Genomic DNA, 18,019 nt, shown 5'->3' with positions numbered 1-18,019 from the left:
CCTCGCTTCCATCCACCCAACCCCCTCCTAGTGTCAAAGCTCAGGTCCAGTCCTGTCTCCTCCGGGAAGTATTTAAGGGATGAGCTGGGAGCCGGAATTTCTGCTTCATTCTGCCACAGAATTCAACGTGAGCCACAGATTCTAATTCTCTGAGGCTGCAAAGCCATCGTGGAAGCCATGGTTCGTTACAATCACCCAGGGGCTCCGAAATGATCACCCACGTAAGACACTTCTCTCAGAATTTTCTATCAGAAACCACTTAATCCCCCCCCTGAGGAGCAGGTGCACATTCTCCTTTCTGACAAGAGAGTTACGTAATTCATCCAGTTCCTTCTTTGTTTCGGCTGCCGGGGAACCGTACATCTTCCATTTAAGCCACAGCAAACATTTAGTGAGCATGATGTGCTGGTCACAGTTCCAAACCCTTCACGGGCATGAACTCACCGAATCCTCATAACAGTGAGGTCGGTGTAAGGTCGGTGTCCTCATTATTCCCACTTTATAGAGAAACCAGCATGGAGAGGCTGAATGACTCGTCTCAGGCCACACAACTATTCAGGAGCAGAGTCGGGACTTGAATCCAGACAACGTGGCTCCAGAGTATGTGCTCCTTCCCAACCTCTTCCCTTACATCTGTGTCATATCCCCTGGGCCTCGGGGTCCTCTGCTCTGTCTGCCTCCGTGAGCGGCCGCGGGAGATGCCTGGACACTAGGTGTCCATGTGCTTTCAGTGTCAAAAGAGCTGTAAAAACTAAAGGGATGGCCTTTGCCTTTCTCCACCCATATACGAGCTTCTTTCTCTGAGTTATTAGGACTCTTGCAAATCCCTCCCACATCTTGCTACCTAAGGCAGGGACGGCATACAGGCGGCAGGTGGGCCATCCCTCCCTATTCCTGAGCCCCGGCCGACAGTGCTAACCAGTCGAATGGTTTCAATGTCCTGCTCAACGCAGAACGACAACAGCCGCTGCTAACCAGTCAGAGTTGCTGTGCAGAGTCTCTGAGGGACACACTTGCCCCTGGGGACCTAGCATTCTGTCACACCCCAGCAGGTTCTCTTCCCCCTGTACACAATCCCTCCACATCTGGCCCTCAGCTTCTTCCCCAGATCCAACCCCCCTCAGGCCTCCCATCCTCATTAGCGATGAGATAACTTCACCATACCCACCCCCTCACATGCACACACTTTACAGCTTGTGACGCGCTTCACATCATTGGTCACATTGGGTGCCCATAACGACCCTGGACTCAGAGCCCAAAGCACTTCCCATTTGAAGGGATCCTAGAGACCATTTAGTTCCAGGGGAACCCCCCACCCCCACCAAGGGATGGTACCAACCACACAGTGGCATTTGGGAATGGGGGAGGGGGCATTTTGGTTATTATGATGACGGAGAGGGTGTTAGGGGCATTTAATGCCTGGAGCCCGGGGATGCCAGACATCCCGCACAATGAATTCTCCTGCCCCAAATACCAACAGCTGAGACAGACAGATCATCTAAATCCAACCACGTGCAAGTGAAAAATGGGGCTGATAAGTTAAATAGTCAGCCCTATGATGACCCATCAGGTTAGTTATCTTCTAACTCCGAGAATAAGGCGCTTTCTGTTGCACAATCAGCTATTCAACCCCCAAGATCACAGAGCAACAATAAATACGTGGTGTCTCTGTACTATGTGCCATGTAGCCCCCAACAGTGCCAAGGCAGGTTCTATTAGCTCCTACACTGAACAGATGAGGAACTGAAATGACCCGCCCAGATCCCCTGGTTAGAAAGTGGCAGAGCCAAGAATGTGAACCCAGGCAGTCCGGCTGCAGAGGGCAAACTTTTGAGTTTTACACCAAGACCGAGACAGCTAGTGACTACCATTCCCATTTGATAGAGACCCAGTGGGCTGAGATGATTGGCTCCTAGATGCACCTCTGGTCCGGTCAGGGCCAGAGTCAGGTGGGGGACTTACAGCCCAGCACCTGGGGCCCTAGTCGATGGCTGAAAAGCCAGCGGAGGCTCTGGGCAGAGGCCCCTCACCTGTATGTCTTGTGCAGTTCCATGATCCTCTCCTCCAGTTCCCGGGTCTGGTTGGGGGCGAAGCGGAGCTCGCTGACATAGTTGCCTACGTGCTCCTCGGCGTCATAGTCGCCCAGCTCCGCCTGCACGGCGTAGGAACCCAGCAGGGCATGTGTGACAAAGGAGCATGGCAGCCGGCCCGTGATGATGTCCGCCCTCAGCTGCAGGCACAGGTAGTATCTGGAGAGAGGGGAGAGTGGCCATGGGCACGGGCCCCACTCCCTCCCTAGATGCCCCCAGCACCGCTGCCCACCCATCCATCAGAACCAAACCACCAACACTCAGCTCAGTAGACTAGGAACGTTCCTGACACTGTCATTTCAGGTGTTGATGATTTGGGTGTGTCCAAAAGATGGTTTTGTCCCATTCCACGTGCCTTTCAGCATTTTGTTAATTTCTAACTTTGAGGGATTTTTCCTACTGTGGGAACATTTGAAATTTCTAACTCATTTTCAAGCTAAGTAGGACTACTTTGCTGGTTAGCCATTTTTTTTAATGTCATGTATTTTTAATCATACAATTAATTATATTCTTATTGTGGAACAAATGCAAACGTTATTTAGAGGTGATTCTAAATTTCCTCTCAACGTCCATTCTCAGCCCGAGTCTCCTCTCCTAGAGGTCACCCCTATTATCCAGGTGGTGTTTTGACCTTTTCTCCCCCATGGTACAGAAATGCATGTGTTTTGATTCGTGGGTGTTTTTAACATGTACACAGGATCAAATGGTACATCTTACTCTCCAGCTTGCTTTTTCATGCACCTAGTGCCCTTCCATATCAGCACAAACAACTTGACCTCATTCATTTTAACTTCTGCACCACATTCTACAGTGAGGACAAACCTGGTCACGAATGTTTTCTCAAAACCTTTTAATTTTGCCTCCAGCTCTAAGTGAATTGTCTAAAAACAAATTGCTTTAAAAGAAACATCTCCAGGGGAGCCTGGGTGGCTCAGTCATTAAGCGTCTGCCTTCGGCTCAGGTCATGATCCCAGGGTCCTGGGATCGAGCCCCGCGTCGGGCTCCCTGCTCAGCGGGAAGCCTGCTTCTCCCTCTCCCACTCCCCCTGCTTGTGTTCCCTCTCTCGCTGTGTCTCTCTCTGTCAAATAAATAGATAAAATCTTTAAAAAAAAAAAAAAAGAAACATCTCCAACCACAAGAATATTATTTTTTATAACTTTATGCACACTTGGATGATTTTATAATTTTTAGGTCCATTTTAAACCATTTTTTAATTGCTTTTTCGGTTACTGCATTAAAAAAAAAGTTTCAGTTCATCCTCAGCCAGTGATGCCTCCCTGCCCATTTTGCCATGTTTCACCATTGCTTCCAATTGCCTATTTCTTTTCCTTTTAAGTGCTTTTTACTCAGTATAATTTTTAGTACTCCATGACATGAAGCTCTGGCAAAAAGTACGTGCGGCCTCAGTGCATGCTCAGGGCGAAGGCATAGGCTCAGAATCAGTGCGGCTCAAACATCATGGGCACCAAGTGTGGGCTTAAGGGCATCTTGTTCAAGTCTAAAAATTCGAAAATCACTGCCAAACACCCTGACCAATATTTCATTTCAATCAATTTGTCATTCTGACCAGTTTATTTGGGGCCTGGATATTTTCGACTAAATCAGCTGCTACTACCACCCCCTTCCCTGAGGTCATCCATGCTAAGCAGGGCTGATTTCCCTCCTGTGTCCCTAGAAGCCCAATGCCCAGGGTCTAGCACAAAGAGGAAAGATACAAGTGGGTAAGACCAGAGGGATGGGGATTAAGCCAGTCTACAGCTCTCAGCCCTCCTGGAAAGGAAGTTGAGACCCTGTTGCTGAATCTTGGATCCAAGATGACCCTAGGGGTTAGAGCAGGGCTAATGAGGCCAAGGCTTCAGGTCTGATCTATCCCATGGACATCTGTATTATCCCCCAAGGCCAGAGTCGGCATCGTGACTGCAGCCCGTTGCGTGGCAAACAGGCAGCCAACATTCAGGAGGGACCCAACAGGAGAGAGAGAGGCTGGCTTAGGAGCCCTTCCCCTGCTGCAGGAATAACTCCAAGCCCACATCTTATTGTTGGTGGCATGTAGGGCCCCGCACATGGATGACACAGCCCCCAGATATCATGAAGTGAGACTCTCTCTTTGGAAGGGGCTTAGATAAAGAGAAGGGCCTCCCTGTTCTGATTCCAGAGGCAGGATGAACCCCACAGAAGTTCTCATTCTCGAGAATGCTTTGCACCCCTTCCACCCTTCAAGCCACGTTATTTACTGGCCCTGAGGCACAATGAGATTGTACACACAATCCATGTTCATCCCAGCAGCCCAGGCTTGCCTCCATGGGGGGCCAGGGGGTTACGGTCTAATTTGACCCTTACATGCCTGTCAGGTACCCAGGGCAGCATGTGGGACCAAATTCCTCCCTGCAAAGGCGTCTGCGCTCTACTCCCTCTTTATCCCCTAAGTAAAATGGTGCTCTGCTCAGAACGTGACGTGTTTGGCTTGTCCCAACCAGAGATGGCCTCCACCATGTTCTTAAAAAGTCTGAATTAGTTGCCCATATTTAAAAATTGTGGATTTTACTGTCAAATCTCTCACTTCACTTCAACAAGGGGCCCAGTTCCCACATAGCAGGGATGGCTGGAGCCGAACGGCAATTGTTTGAGGTGGCGCGTGTCCTCTTGAATTTCAATTCCAATCAATGAAATGGGTCCCGATGCTGCCTGGGACGCCTCCCCTCTCCGAAGGGGAGGGTCAGCTGTCACTGACCGCTGTGTTTGCGCCACCTCCTCTTGCGCTGAGTCAGCTTCCTTTGTCGATGCTGTCTGCCTGGCCTCGCTGGGCATCTGAGTTTGCAACTGTCCTCACGTACTGCCCCGTGCCTACCAGGCCCAGGTGTCCTCATTCCTAGTCACATGGCCAGCACGCCCACGCCCCCTCCACAGCCCTCACCTTGTGATGTCTTCTGTCAGCTGGGCAGGGTCAGGGGGGTAGAACTTGACTGTGAAGGCAAAATTCCAAGGGCTGCCTGAGAGGAGTAAATAGGGGAAAAATCAGAGAGGCCCCATCACCCCAGCGGGTGGCCCGGATGCACCATCCCATGGGCAATTTCTCAGGGTTTTCTCATATCTATAATTCCAGGACAATCCAGTCAGGAAGCCTGAAATAATTTTCCCACTTGAAAGATGAGGAGACTGTGAAAGTTGAAAGACTTGTGACATAGCAACGGGAAGGAAGGTGGAAAGAAAGAAAAACAGTGGTGCATGCCAGGCCTACTCGTCATCATGAACATCACTTCAGTAAACCTTGCAACAACCCTATGAGTAAATCTGATGATCATCCCCATTTTGCAAATGAGGACACTGAGGCCCAGGCCATAAAGTGGCCAGACCAAGATCACTCAGCTAGGAAGCAGCAATGCTGGGGTTCAGACCCCAGCCTCCTGGCTCCAGAGCTCGTGCTCCCTCCTCCACACCAAAGTCTATGCCACGGGATGTTCATGGGAAGAAAACAAGTCACATTCAGTGGGTTCCCTGGGGTCCCTGGGTGACTCAGTCAGCTGAGTGTCTGGCTCTTGGTTTCAGCTCAGGTCATGATTTCAGGGCCCTGGGATTGAGCCCCACATCAGACTCCATGCTCAGTGGGGAATCTGCTTGAGATTCTCTCTCTCCCTCTCTCTCTGCCTCTCCCCCCTCTAAAATAAACAAATCTGAAAATAAATAAATAAATAAATAAATAAATGGGTTCCCTAACTTTGTACTTCTCGAAGCCCCCACCGTGCCATTGCAAACTGCAGCCCTCTAAAGGGGACATGCAAATAGTCAGGGGTTTCCCAAACTTATTTGACCTGCTGTGTCCATTTCTCATGGGGCATCCTGCCAGATTATGGTTCCTAGGAACACCCTTGGTAAGACTCTGCCCTATGTGGGGTCGGCTCCATCTCAGATGGCAGAATGGGGTTATAAGCAAGACCTAAAAGGCAAATGTAATGAGTGGAAAGTAGCAAAGGGTATTTCACAGGGATAAATGTTTACCTCACTCTGAGATACAAACAATCAAGGGTACACATGTAGGTACAGAGAGAAATAAAGGTTGGGGCTTTAGCTGGAAACAAGCTCCGCAAGCCAAGAGAAGGGATGACCACATGAGAGAGAGGAGGCCTTGGGGAAAGGCTGCAATCTAGAACAATGGGCAGACCACCCCTGGGGCTCTGCAAGGCCCAGCCAGGGCAGGACCATGGTCACCAAGGGCTGGAGGCCATGCGGTCACTACCGTCCTTGTCCCTATGGTCATCACCACCTTCCCCATACAGCTGTAGCATCTCTAGCACTTACTAGGTGCTGGTCATTTCACTTGCTAGGAACTTTATGTGCACACGGAGGAGTCTGATCTTCATGATGATCCTGAGGTAAACCTTTCCTTTTATAGATGAAGATTCGGAGGGGGTAAGTCACCCTCCTGGGATCGCTGAGCTAGTCAGCGGTGGAGAATGGGGATGTAACCTCTGGTCATCTGACCCCAGAACCCGGGCTCCTGACCACAGCTGACTCCTTGGAAAAGGCAGCCTCAAGGAGAACAATCCTTGTCTCAGGAGTAGTGGCAGCAGTAATAGTAATAGTAATAGATCATATGTACCGGGCGCTGCTATGTGTAGGCACCATTCTAGGTGCTGTACATAGAACAGCTCACTTAGCCTGCACAACCACCCTAAAGGTAAGTAGTCTTGGAGTCCAGATTCAAATCCAGGCAGTCCGGCTCCCGTGTCTGTCTTTCAACCATCACACCAGACTACCTCAGGAAAGCACCTACTATGTGCCCGGTGCTGTCCACACATAACTGGCACCCTCGCCTTGTGAGGCATGGATCGCTAATCTACTTGCCAACGAGAAGCAGGAGCCCAGAGAGGTACCCCCAGTGCCCTCAGGATGGGCACCGAGATTTGGGAGAAAACAGACCCAGCTCTGAAGCCCAGGGCACAGGGTGGCGCCTCCTTCAGGAGGCTGAGGGGCTGTCACAAAGAAAGGAGCAAACAATGGTGGGGTGGCCGGCTGGCTCAGTCAGTGAAACATGTGACTCTGGATCTCGGGGCTGTGGGTTCGAGCCCCACGCCGGGTGTAGAGCTTACTTAAAAATAAAATCTTAAAAAAAAAAAATTGTTCCATAGGGCCCCAGAAAGCAGAACAAAGATGAATGGGTAGAAGTCCCAGGGGTAGGGACGGAGACTGCGGCTCTGCTGAAGGGGGCAGGCTGCTCCTCCGTGAGTGGAGGTGGCCATAAGCAGCAACCATTGCCCGCGCCCGGGCTGTGCTGGCCGGGGCCGCAGAGATAGGGGACCAACTCCCTGCCCTGGGGAAAGATGCTGAGCTCTAAGGATTCTGCTGTCTGCTTCTCCTTCCCAAGCTCCCAGTCCTCCTCAAACTGCACACTCAGCTGCCTGTATGTGTTCCAATTCTTTCAGGCATGAGAGGCGGGCCTCCCAGCTGGGCCGTGACTCCTAGGGACAGCCCAAAGCCCAGGCCTAGGACCCTGTCAGGCCCAGAGGAGCGGGCTCTGTCTGTGTGCCTGCCTCTTTGTCTTCAACTGACAGGAGCCTCCAGGAAGAATCCCTCCAGCCCCTCCCGGAGAGTCAGCTAGCATCCCTGGGCCCAGCTGCCTGTTGTCATGGCAACAGGCTCTGCTTTCCAGCCCTGGGGACCAGGGAGTCCAAGCACAGCCAAGGGGGAGGGGCTCCCAGTGGAGGCATGTCTGCTTCTAGGCTCCAGGTCTCCACCCACTATATGCCCCCTGGCTCAGGCCACCTACCTCCCCCCTTCTGCCATTAGAAGGCTGCTCCACCCCTCGCAATATGCCTTTCCTCTCTGGGCCAGAAAGGACAGGTTGTCTCTTCACTCCAGGCCTTGAAAAGAGAGCAGGATGGTGTTGGGAGGCCAAGGCTAAAGATCTGGCTTGGCCAATAGTTCACTCTGTGACTTTAGGTAAGCAACCGCCTCTCTCTTGGCCTACAGTCACCCCATCGTTAAATAGAGAAGATGACTCAGACCAGCACAGGCCTTGCTTTTCCCTAACATGTTAACTCCTATCCGTGGGCAGTGGTCTGCAGCGCTGTACGGAAGAAGATTCCGAGCTGAGTCAAGGGTCACCGATCACAGAAGTCTACACCCACTGGACTGGAAGGAGGCTGTCTGCAGGCCATCAATATGTCCCCTTGTCCTAGATGATTCTGCAGGTCCCTTCTAGAGCTGCCATCCTGAATGCATCTATGATTCCTCCGCTAACCTGCTATGTGACTCTAGATGGTCATTTCTCTTGTCCCTCCTTCAGGTTTTCATTTAGAAGACAATGCCCTGCCTTCCCCCAGATCTGCTGTGCAGAGCAAGTGAACTCATGGGTCCGAATGCACTTCCCAAGGAAGAGGGAAGAGCATAACTGGGGCTCCTGCAGCCTGGAGCCCCCACCCTCCCTTCCACAACATTCCCAACCACAACAGGCCACTCACTCCGGATCTGCTTCTTGATTTCCTTGGAGGGGTCCAGCCAGTTCTGAAAGAGAAGACAGGGTTCTTTAGAGGGAAGATGGAGGAGAGGGCCAGATAGGGCTATGAGACAGAGACATCCCGAAATAGCCTGTCAACAGCCCCTGGCGGGGAACACCCTTCTCAGGCTGAGCTGTCCAGACCCTTTGGAGCTGGGAGGGAAGGGACCGAGGCCAGGATTCCCCACAGGGTTTGGGCCCCTGGGCCTGGGGCTGGCACCGCCCTGAGGCAGCTGGGCGGGCAGCTGCAGTGGGACCAGTGGGAAGGAGGAAACCCAGACAGGGTTCTCCCGAGGGATGGAAAAGAGGCGCTGCAGTAAGTGTCTCAGTTCCCCCAGGAAGCCAGGCTGTGGCTCTCCAGACACCCATCTGGGGGGTGACTGGCAGGTCGCCAAGAAAGGTCTAGGTGGGAGGGGTAGAGACAGAGAACTGAGACAGATAGGGCTGGCTGAACCTTGGCTATGTGCAAACAGAAGGTGCCTAATGAGGATATGAGGACCGACGGAAGGCGTGGGATGCAGTCAGGACTAGGGGGGCCTAAGACAAGAGGTCTCCCCGACAGCAGGCCTCCCCTGCCAACCCTGCCCACCACCACAGATACCTTCTGGCTGTCGGCATCACAGAAGGTCAGGCCGAAGTAGTCCTTCTCCAGGAGGTTGAGGTGCTCACAGACCAGGTCAAACAGCACCTGGCCCCGGCCGTGTTTCTGAAGAGGGGAGCAGAGAGGCTGTAAGGCTGGGACACACCCCGGGGGGGCTCCACTGGGACCACCTGAAACCCCCAAGAGTCTCTGGGCGTCTAAAGAGGATCTCAGCCCTCCTGCCACCCACCTCGCCCTGCTCTCCGAGCCCCACCAGGTCCTAGGTGACACTAATGCCCAGCTCACCAGCTGCCTTCTGCCAAGCCCTGCTGGGGTCCTCCTAGACCTTAAACCTACTTTGGGGAGGAGGGGTGGGGGGTGACCGATTCCCCTTCCTTCACAGAGATTAAGAGAAGGAGGTTAACTTTGACCCAGGAAGCAGAAAACCAAAAGTCTAAGCTTGAGTGTAAGAGGGAGAGAAAAGCCACCTGAAAGATGAGGGACATGGGCAGGGGACAAGGGAAGGGCTCAGGACTCAGGGTCACAGTGTGACTCTCCTTCCCTGGCCCTCCCCTTACACGAAGTCTGAGTGAAATCCAGGGCAGCCCAGCCTGGAGTGCCACCTCCTGCCTGGGCAGCAAGTAAGGTTTTTATAGGGGCTCCTGGGGCCTAGATGAGCCTCAGCTGGAAGCAACATTACAGCCACCTTTTCCCACCGCTCCCAGACAACCAGGCTCAGTACCTCTCTGAACCACCATGTGGGCCTGAGGATTCGGAAGGACAAAGCCCAGAACCTGGCTGGGTACTCCAAACCCACAGGTGTGAAGATGAGCACCAATAAAGGGACCACAGGCTGGGGGAACGTGAAGCAGTCACTGTCCAAAGAGGGTGGGACTCCAGAGAGAGGGTGAGGTTCCTGCAAGGTCTGGCTCGGTCACCAGGCACTAGGACCAGGCCTAACTGTGGAGAGCAGCTTTGGGAAGCCAAGGGATTCCTGAGGCTGGAAGAGTCCTTCAGAGAGAATGGACCTGGCCTCAGCCAAACCCTCTACGCTCTCCTGAGGCAAGCTGCAATAGCATCTTGGGGCTGCTGTGGGTAGGAGAGAACAGATATCCCTTCCTTTTGCCTAGGAGTAGGCAAGATGTTCACTTTGAAATCCTTCTATAGAAGAAACAGACATTAAAAAAACAAAAACAGGGCGCCTGGGTGGCTCAGTTGGTTAAGCGACTGCCTTCGGCTCAGGTCATGATCCTGGAGTCCCTGGATCGAGTCCTGCATTGGGCTCCCTGCTCAGCAGGGAGTCTGCTTCTCCCTCTGACCCTCCCCCCTCTCATGTGCTTGCTCTCTCTCATTCTCTCTCTCTCAAATAAATAAATTAATAAAATAAAATAAAATAAATATATAAAAAAACAAAAACAAAACCAACCCAACTCTGCAGAGAAGAGGGGCCCAACCTGCCAGGGCCCAGAAATAAGTCATATCCCTTAAGACCAGGGTGGCAGGGGGTGGGGTGGGGCAGGGGCACCAGGGAGAGAGAGAGGTGGTTCCTATAACTCTTAGGGAAGGCCACCCTCTGGACCCTTCTATACACATGGAGAGGGCCAGGAATGGTGCCCAGACCGGGATGGACCCTCCAAGGGGATGAGTGAGAGCTCAGAATTAGGGTGGGAGTCCTAGCCTATATAGGAAAGGGAGACAGCAAATGTGGGGCCGGGGGGGCTGACCCCAGACAGGAGGTGTCTGCCCCTGCTACCCATGGTGGGACAGGATCATGCCACAGGATCTCTATGTGGCCCAGGTGATGGAGTCCTTCCTCTCTATGCCTGGGGGGGGACACCCATACCATGAAACCCTTAAGTGACCAGTTTGTCCTGCTGACCTGGACAGGGGCATTCCCTTCACAAGGGAAGATCCCTCTCTCCGCCCAATAAAAACATAAAAACAATTCTAGTTGAAACACCAGCGTCTGCTAGGTGAGACTGAAGAGCCCAGTCCGTAAGGCCTACCGGGCTAGAGATCAGCCCTGGGACGGTGACTCCTTGCCAAGGTACAGCCCCCCCGAGAAACCTTTTCCTGGCGCCAACCCTGCGCCTCGTCTAATTCCATTTGCAATCATAACAGCCCTCTCCAGGCCTCAGTGCCACCATCTGTACAAAGGAGGGCCGCCAGGTCATCTCTCCAGGATGCCACAGTCGGTCCAGGCCTCCATGAAGAATGGACGCTCTCTGGCTTGGCCCAGGCTGAGCGCACACAGAAGCCTGCCCTGGCTCTGGGGCCAGTCGGCTGGGGACCGGGTCTGTGGTGGGGGGTGCTCCCTACCTCCACCTCACACTCGTACTCAGAGGCATCGAGCAGAGTGACTCGGCAGATGGCACTCTTGTACTTCTTGGCAATCTTCTGGGGTGATTTCTGGGCTCTGCTGGGCGTGGTCCTCTCTGACAGGCCATCAGCCTCCCCATACCCCTTCTCCTCCATGTCTAGGCTCTGTAGGTCCAACAGGGGGAAAAGTCTGGTCAGTGAACTTGAGACCACAGCCTTTCAAGCAAATGAAGACCCAGTAAGGATGCAGCAGCTGGGGCTAAGATGGTCTCCAAAATGAGAGCCACGGCCCTCCACGACCCCCAGGGTGACCGGCGTCTATGGTTGGTATATAGAGGAGGAGAACCAGAGCTTCTTTGTGCAACAGGGTGGGCTCATGGAAGGGGCCACTTCTTCAGAGGGACAGCCTCGGCAGGCAGGAAGCATTCAGAGCTGCCCTAGCTCCCCAAAGTGGCGTGTGAGTTCTCAGAGCATCCATCTGGCCTCCCCCTTATCGGTCTGTCACTGGTCTAGCATGAGGCGGAGAGCTGGTGGACTGATCTAATGGAGGAAGGGAGGTCAGAGCCCTGCCAGCTAGTCCTAACTGCCACCAGTGCCCTCAATGACCTTGGCCAAGTCCCCGCCCTCTCAGCCTGTCCTGAAGGAAGGGAGGTGTGAACTGGATAGCTAGATGATTCAGCAAGTCCCTTGTCCCTAATTTAGGGTGATGCATTTTGCTCTGGGGTCATACTGGGTTTGCCAGGCTAGAATGGGCAGGTTCAGGGGGTAGGAAAATAAGGTTGAAAGAACCAGGTTTTGGGAATCAGATCTAGATTTTATTTCCATCTGTCACTGGATAGCAATGTGACTTTGGGTAACTCACTTCATCTGCTGAGCCGCTGTTTCCCCAAGTGTAAAATGGGGAAATTAATATCACTCTCATAGAGGCGCCTGGCTGGCTCAGTCAGCAGAGCATGTGACTCTTGATCTCAGGGTCGTGAGTTCAAGCCCCACGCTGGGCATTGCGCTAACTTAATTAAAATATAAATAGATATATATCACTCTCCGTAGGTTTGGGAGAATTAAATATGAAAGTGACCACAATGCCCCCAGCACAGAGCTCGGCACGTAATGAGTCAGTAATAAATCTGTTTCCGCTTCCCTCCCCACTACGAACTGGCCCTGGATGATGGCTGGGCAGGGAGAGGGATGCCCATGCTCTCAGGCACACACCTGTCCAGCAGGCCGATTGTCCTGCTGGGGCGGGTGCTTCTCATTGGAGTTGGCCTCCAGGTGGCCGCCGTGGCCTGCGGGGGTCACAGGGGTGGTCGCAGCGGCGGTCGCAGCGGCGGCTGCCTCGGGCTGCTGTGGGGCCTCCTCCTGAGCCTTCTTCACCTCAGAATCGGGGCCTGTCTCTGTTGTCATGGTGACCAGCACGCCTGCATTAGCATGAAGGAGAGCACATGACGGGGGGGGGGGGGGGACGCAACGATGGTGTGACAGGACAGAGCAAAGGGGACAGGAACCACATGCGGAGAGAGACAGATGGACACAAATGGACGAAGAGCCACGGAGAGAGGAAAGAGGGAGGGAGGGAGGGACAGAGGAAGTGGGGGTGGGGAGAGAGCAGAAGTCAGGGGTTACTGGCGGCAGCCCAAGTCACAGACCCCCTCCCACTCTTGTGACCATAGAACTCTTCAGGGACTCCTCCAGTCTCTCACCCAGTTCTGGAATGGGGACCCTCCTCGGGACAATGAGAGTCTCCCCAGGGAGCCCCACTCTGCACAAAGGAGCACAAAGGACAGTCAGTGGCCCCCTCGGGGCAGGCCCTCAGTTGGGCTGTCTCTCCAACCCCAGCACCAGGCACACAGTAGCCGCTCAATAAACTCTGGATAAACTGAACTCAACCAAAAAAGCCCTGGGCTCCAGGCCCTTCCAGCACTGACTCTGAGCAAGGCTCTTCATGCCCGAAGCCTGAACCGCTATCTTCACAGGGATGTTGACAGAATGGATCTACAGGGATAAGACAGGAGGGCACCATTAAAAACACGCAGAGCCCTGATGATGTAAGTCAGGACACCTGGACGCGGGCCCTGGGTCTGCCACACACAAGGCAGTCATTTCACCACACTAGGACTCACCCACAAAGCATGGGACTTAGAGAAATTATCTCTGGGACAGGCTACTCTTACCCTTTTCCCCTTGGAGCAGGAAATGAGATTTCAGAGAATCAGGGACCTAGTGCCCAGCCATTCTGTTGGCATAAGCAAAATGCAAGGAGAAGAAAGGAGAAAGAATGGCATGTCTCCATTTTTATATTTAAAAAAACAAAACAAAACCTCAGCAATACCTCTTTGTGTTTATACATCTGTAGTAAAAGATCTGAAAGGATACTGACCAAACTGTTCAGACAGCTTCATAACTGAGAAATGGATAGAGGAAAAAGAGGGCGTTCCATGGGGTGGGCGAAGAAAGGGAACTTCATTTTTTACTTTATATGCTTTGGAATTACTTCTATAATTCTAAATACACACAATCACAAATTGGGTTTTTTTTAAAGGGGGTGCAAAAGCACCTATTCCGGACCCCAGTCAGAGTGGATCCAAATAAATAAATAAATAGATAGATAGATAGATAGATAGATAGATAGATAGATAGATAGATAGGTTTGGAGCTAAAACCAGAGGAACAGGGAAATGGGCAGGAACCCCCACCCTTGAGCCCACAGCCTCCCTCTAAATCCATTATATTAAATGAGAAAGATCCAGACTAGACCTGGCAGGTCCCTTCCCAACCCCATTCACCACGGGAGGCCTCCAGTGAGCAGCAAACAGACAGACGGACACCAGCTCCACCTTGTGCTACGCACATGCTCCAAGCCCTTACCCCCCACTCCCCTGGTCTCCTTCAGTTTCTCTCCCAGCATTCCAGGCGGCACCAGCTCAGCCCCAAGTGAAGGGCACTGGCCAGCAAGCCAAGGACCCTGAGTGCCCCGCTAGGCCACAAAAGAACTGCAGGCCCCTGAACAGGTCACACTTTGTAAGCCAGAGCTCGAGGAACAAATGAAAGGGTTTCTTGTTCCTGATGCTGCTATTAAGAAGTAAGATGAGGAGGAAGAGAAGGCCTTCGTCACCCAGCCTCACCCCCAGAAATGCTTTCCACTCATGTCATTACCTCGGACTTTATGGTTTGACTTAAAGCCATAGTTAAATAAAGGCTCTCTGTCACTTCCGTGACCCCAGATGCCGACTCTGGGCCAGGACACGAAGCACCAGGAGCAGCTCCAGGGGAGCTCTCGGTCTCGTAGGGTCTGAGGGACACCTGTCTGCCTGGGTCTGCGTCTCTTCAAGGCCTGCACCTGAGGACATCAGCCATTATACTAGAGAAGGTCTATAAGAAGAACCCTTAAAATGAATGCCCACTTAATTTCACTTTAAAAAAATAAAAAAGGATCCACAGACTAATCTGTCGGTGTTCTGCTTCCCACCGCACTTTGCTGCCTCAAGCAAACTTGAACAGAACCAACTGGAAGGAGAAAGCACTCAGGTCCAGGCTGGAAGCCAAAGAGGCGGCCTGAGCCACCAAGGAACTCCACGGCCAGGGCCTGGTGACAGAAACGATGGCTCATCCTTTCTAGAGCGTTAAAAAGGATGACATAAAAGAAATACCTGAATGAAAAGCTCCATACACAACAGCTTATACAGACTGACCCTACTTAACACATATGCATGGATACAGAATATTCAACAAAGTATTAATTGTAGTCGTTTCTAGATGGCATGAGTGCAGGTTATTTTTTCTTCTGTTTAAATGTCGTTCTCAATTTTTCCGCTAGGAGATTTCTTGATTAAAAAAAATGAGAGGTTAAAAAATAAAATCTTCCAATGCACAGGGCTTGGTGTGACAGGATGAGGAGATAAAGTCTGATTAAACTTAAAATGTTTATGAATTTATTTTCTTAAAAGATTTATTTATTCACTGAGAGAGAGCAAGTGCATGCTAGAGTGAGCACAGGGGGAGGGGCAGAGAGAGAGGGAGAATCTCTAGCAGACTCACTGCTGAGCTCAGAGCCTGACATGGGGCTCAATCTCATGACCCCGAGATCATGACCTGAGCCAAAATCAAGAGTTGCATGCCTAATTGACTGCGCCACCCAGGCACCCCAAAAAATTTTTATGAATTTAAAAGAAAAATAACATTATTATTATTATTATTATTATTATTATTATTTTAAACCTATGATGAGATCCTTCTTGATTTCACAAGTCCAGGGATAACAGTATGGTTTTCTCTCTAGGCCACCGAAAGCAAGCCAAGAACCTGGCCTTGGGTTCTGCCAGAGCCAGTCACGTGGGCACAGTTCTGCCTGGGCCCAGGTCAGCAGAGACTGAGGGAGCCGCTGGGCAGCCTGGCCAGATGGGCGCTGCAGGGGCCCCAGGGGAAACACATGCTGGTTCCTTGGAACTCACTGCAACATGGGAGGATAATGCTCACCCAGAAAATGGTTAAACACCCAGGCAGGATGTGATTTAGATTTGCTGGTGTACGTTTTAGCTCTAGAAGGTTCTGGGGAGTTGGTGATCAGGAGTACGACCTAGAATACCCAAAGAAGGGCTTATGGGGGGGGAGTGGGGGGGGGTGGAGTCACTGAGTCACCGTGTGGGCAAATGTCCAGAGACGGGAACAAGTAGGCCCGTGCAGAGGACGGACAGGAGGCCCTGACATCCTGATACCTTAGAACAAGAAGCCTATAACGTGAGCTCCAAAGAGCCTGGCAGGTGGAGCAGGTTGGAGAAGGGGAGAAGTGAGTGAACTGGGGGTGGAGCAGACGGCCTCGCAAGAGTCACGTGTTACTCTGCTAGAAAGGGCAAGACTCCCATCATGGAGTGCTGCTGGGGGCCAGGCCCACGGTCAGGGACTAGACACACCGGCTTCTCGTGGACTCCTCACAGGGGCACCAGGCAGGGTGGGGGGCAGACCTAGGTCAGTCAGACCCAGACCCAAAGCCGAGCACCACCAGTGGCTCACTCCGTGACCGTGGGCAAGTGACTTCAATGCTCTGAACCTCAGTCACCTCATCTATAAAATGGAGATACTCCCCCCTCCTTCTGAGGGTGGTGGTAGAGAGTCAGGAAAATAACCTAGAGAGAGCACTTAACATGGTATGTACCCAATAAAACAGCGCTGAGAGGGTCTATACTTAAAACAGTCCCGAGGAGCTGCAGCGGGGAGTGGTCTGAGAACCAGGAATTCAGAAGCGCCAGCCCAGAACGGATGGAGAAGGATATGCGCCAAGCGCCAGAGCCCAGCAAGGCCAGACTGATGGCATGACCATATGAAAACCCAACGCAGAGGATTCGGAGAGAGAAAGGTCAGCCGGAGAAGTGAATGCTGACAGGGCCCACAACAGCGCTGTCAGCCCTGTCTGGCTGAGACCAGTCGAGAAGGCTGTCGGCATCTGATGCTCGTGAGCACGGCAAGCACCGGCTGGCTCCCCTGGCTCCCCTCTCCGGGGGCACCATGGCTGTCCATCTGGGTGGCCTGCTGCCAGAGAATGTCCTAAGCCGGGCAACGCAATATCCACTTGGCCTGACGTTGCACCAACTCATTAAACATGAATCAGCTGGTTTATAAATCAGGCCCTACAGCCAGGGTTAGCATGAATCAGCACCTCTGAATCCAGTACCTTGGCTTTGTTCTTTTTCTCCATCCCCACAGCCACTGCCCATGTCCCAGCCACTGTCAAGCCATGCCCACATGGCTGCCCGGCCTCCTTCGTGGATTCTCTGTGGCTGCCCAGGCCTCCTAGGGTTTATTCTCTTCAGAACTGCCACATGGATCTTTCCAAAAGTCCAACTGGATGCTCTCTTTATTTTTTGTAATTCAAGTATAGTTGACACACAATGCTACATTAGTTTCCATTACACAACATAGTGAATGGACAAGTCTACACCTCACTATGTGCACCACCAGTGTAGCGACCATTGGTCACCATTCGACACTATTCCAGGACCATCGGCTACATTCCCTATGCTGTCCATTTTCTCGGATGCCCTCCTTAAAACCTCCAATGACTTACCATCAAAATAAAACAAAAACTCCTTACCAAAGTTAAAGGTCCCTGCTTAGGGCCGTGGCATCAGCTCCCACCATCACTGTGAGCCTGTCTTTGCCCTAATGGTCCCTCCGTGTGGACAGTGGGCTTGTCCCCTCTCTCACCCTTCAGACCTTAATCCATGCACCCCTTGACCCCCTGTCTAAAGTGGGTCTTTCTTCTGGGGCACCTGAGTGGCTCAGTCAGTTGAGCGTCCAACTCTTGATTTTAGCTCAGGTCGTGATCTCAAGGTCATTACATTGAGCCCTGCATTGGGCTCCACGCTCAGCACAGAGTCTGCTTGAGATTCTCTCTCTCTCCCTCTGCCCCTCCCCCTGCTCATGCGCTCTAAATAAATAAATAAATAAACAAAATCTTTCAAAAAAATAAAATGGGTCTTTCCCCTTAATTTTTTTTGGTGACAGCATGCTGGGTTTTGGGTTTGGTTTGGTTTGGTTTTTGCC

The 18,019-nt window shown here is 52.2% G+C and overlaps 1 protein-coding gene across 23 annotated transcripts in view; it reads right to left on the bottom strand.

The window, feature by feature from the left end:
* EPB41L1 (erythrocyte membrane protein band 4.1 like 1) overlaps positions 1-18,019 on the bottom strand; it is a 121,451-nt gene that overhangs the window by 42,086 nt on the left and 61,346 nt on the right. For all 23 annotated transcript variants that reach the window (XM_064573116.1, XM_064573115.1, XM_064573112.1 and 20 more), the window contains 6 exons: positions 12,695-12,900; positions 11,483-11,647; positions 9,185-9,289; positions 8,549-8,591; positions 5,005-5,080; positions 2,031-2,249 (listed from right to left, as the gene is read on the bottom strand). In XM_064573116.1, coding sequence (XP_064429186.1) covers positions 2,031-2,249; positions 5,005-5,080; positions 8,549-8,591; positions 9,185-9,289; positions 11,483-11,647; positions 12,695-12,886 — 800 coding nt within the window. In that variant the 5' untranslated portion in view covers positions 12,887-12,900. The remainder of the gene's footprint in view (positions 1-2,030; positions 2,250-5,004; positions 5,081-8,548; positions 8,592-9,184; positions 9,290-11,482; positions 11,648-12,694; positions 12,901-18,019) is intronic.

Source organism: Mirounga angustirostris, unplaced genomic scaffold (assembly GCF_029215605.1).
Source record: "Mirounga angustirostris isolate CCGP_5_RB_7025 unplaced genomic scaffold, mMirAng1.0.hap1 SCAF_10, whole genome shotgun sequence".
Classification (NCBI taxonomy): domain Eukaryota; kingdom Metazoa; phylum Chordata; class Mammalia; order Carnivora; family Phocidae; genus Mirounga; species Mirounga angustirostris.
Note: the sequence above shows the minus strand (reverse complement) of the source record. Positions and strands in the feature narration are given on the sequence as shown.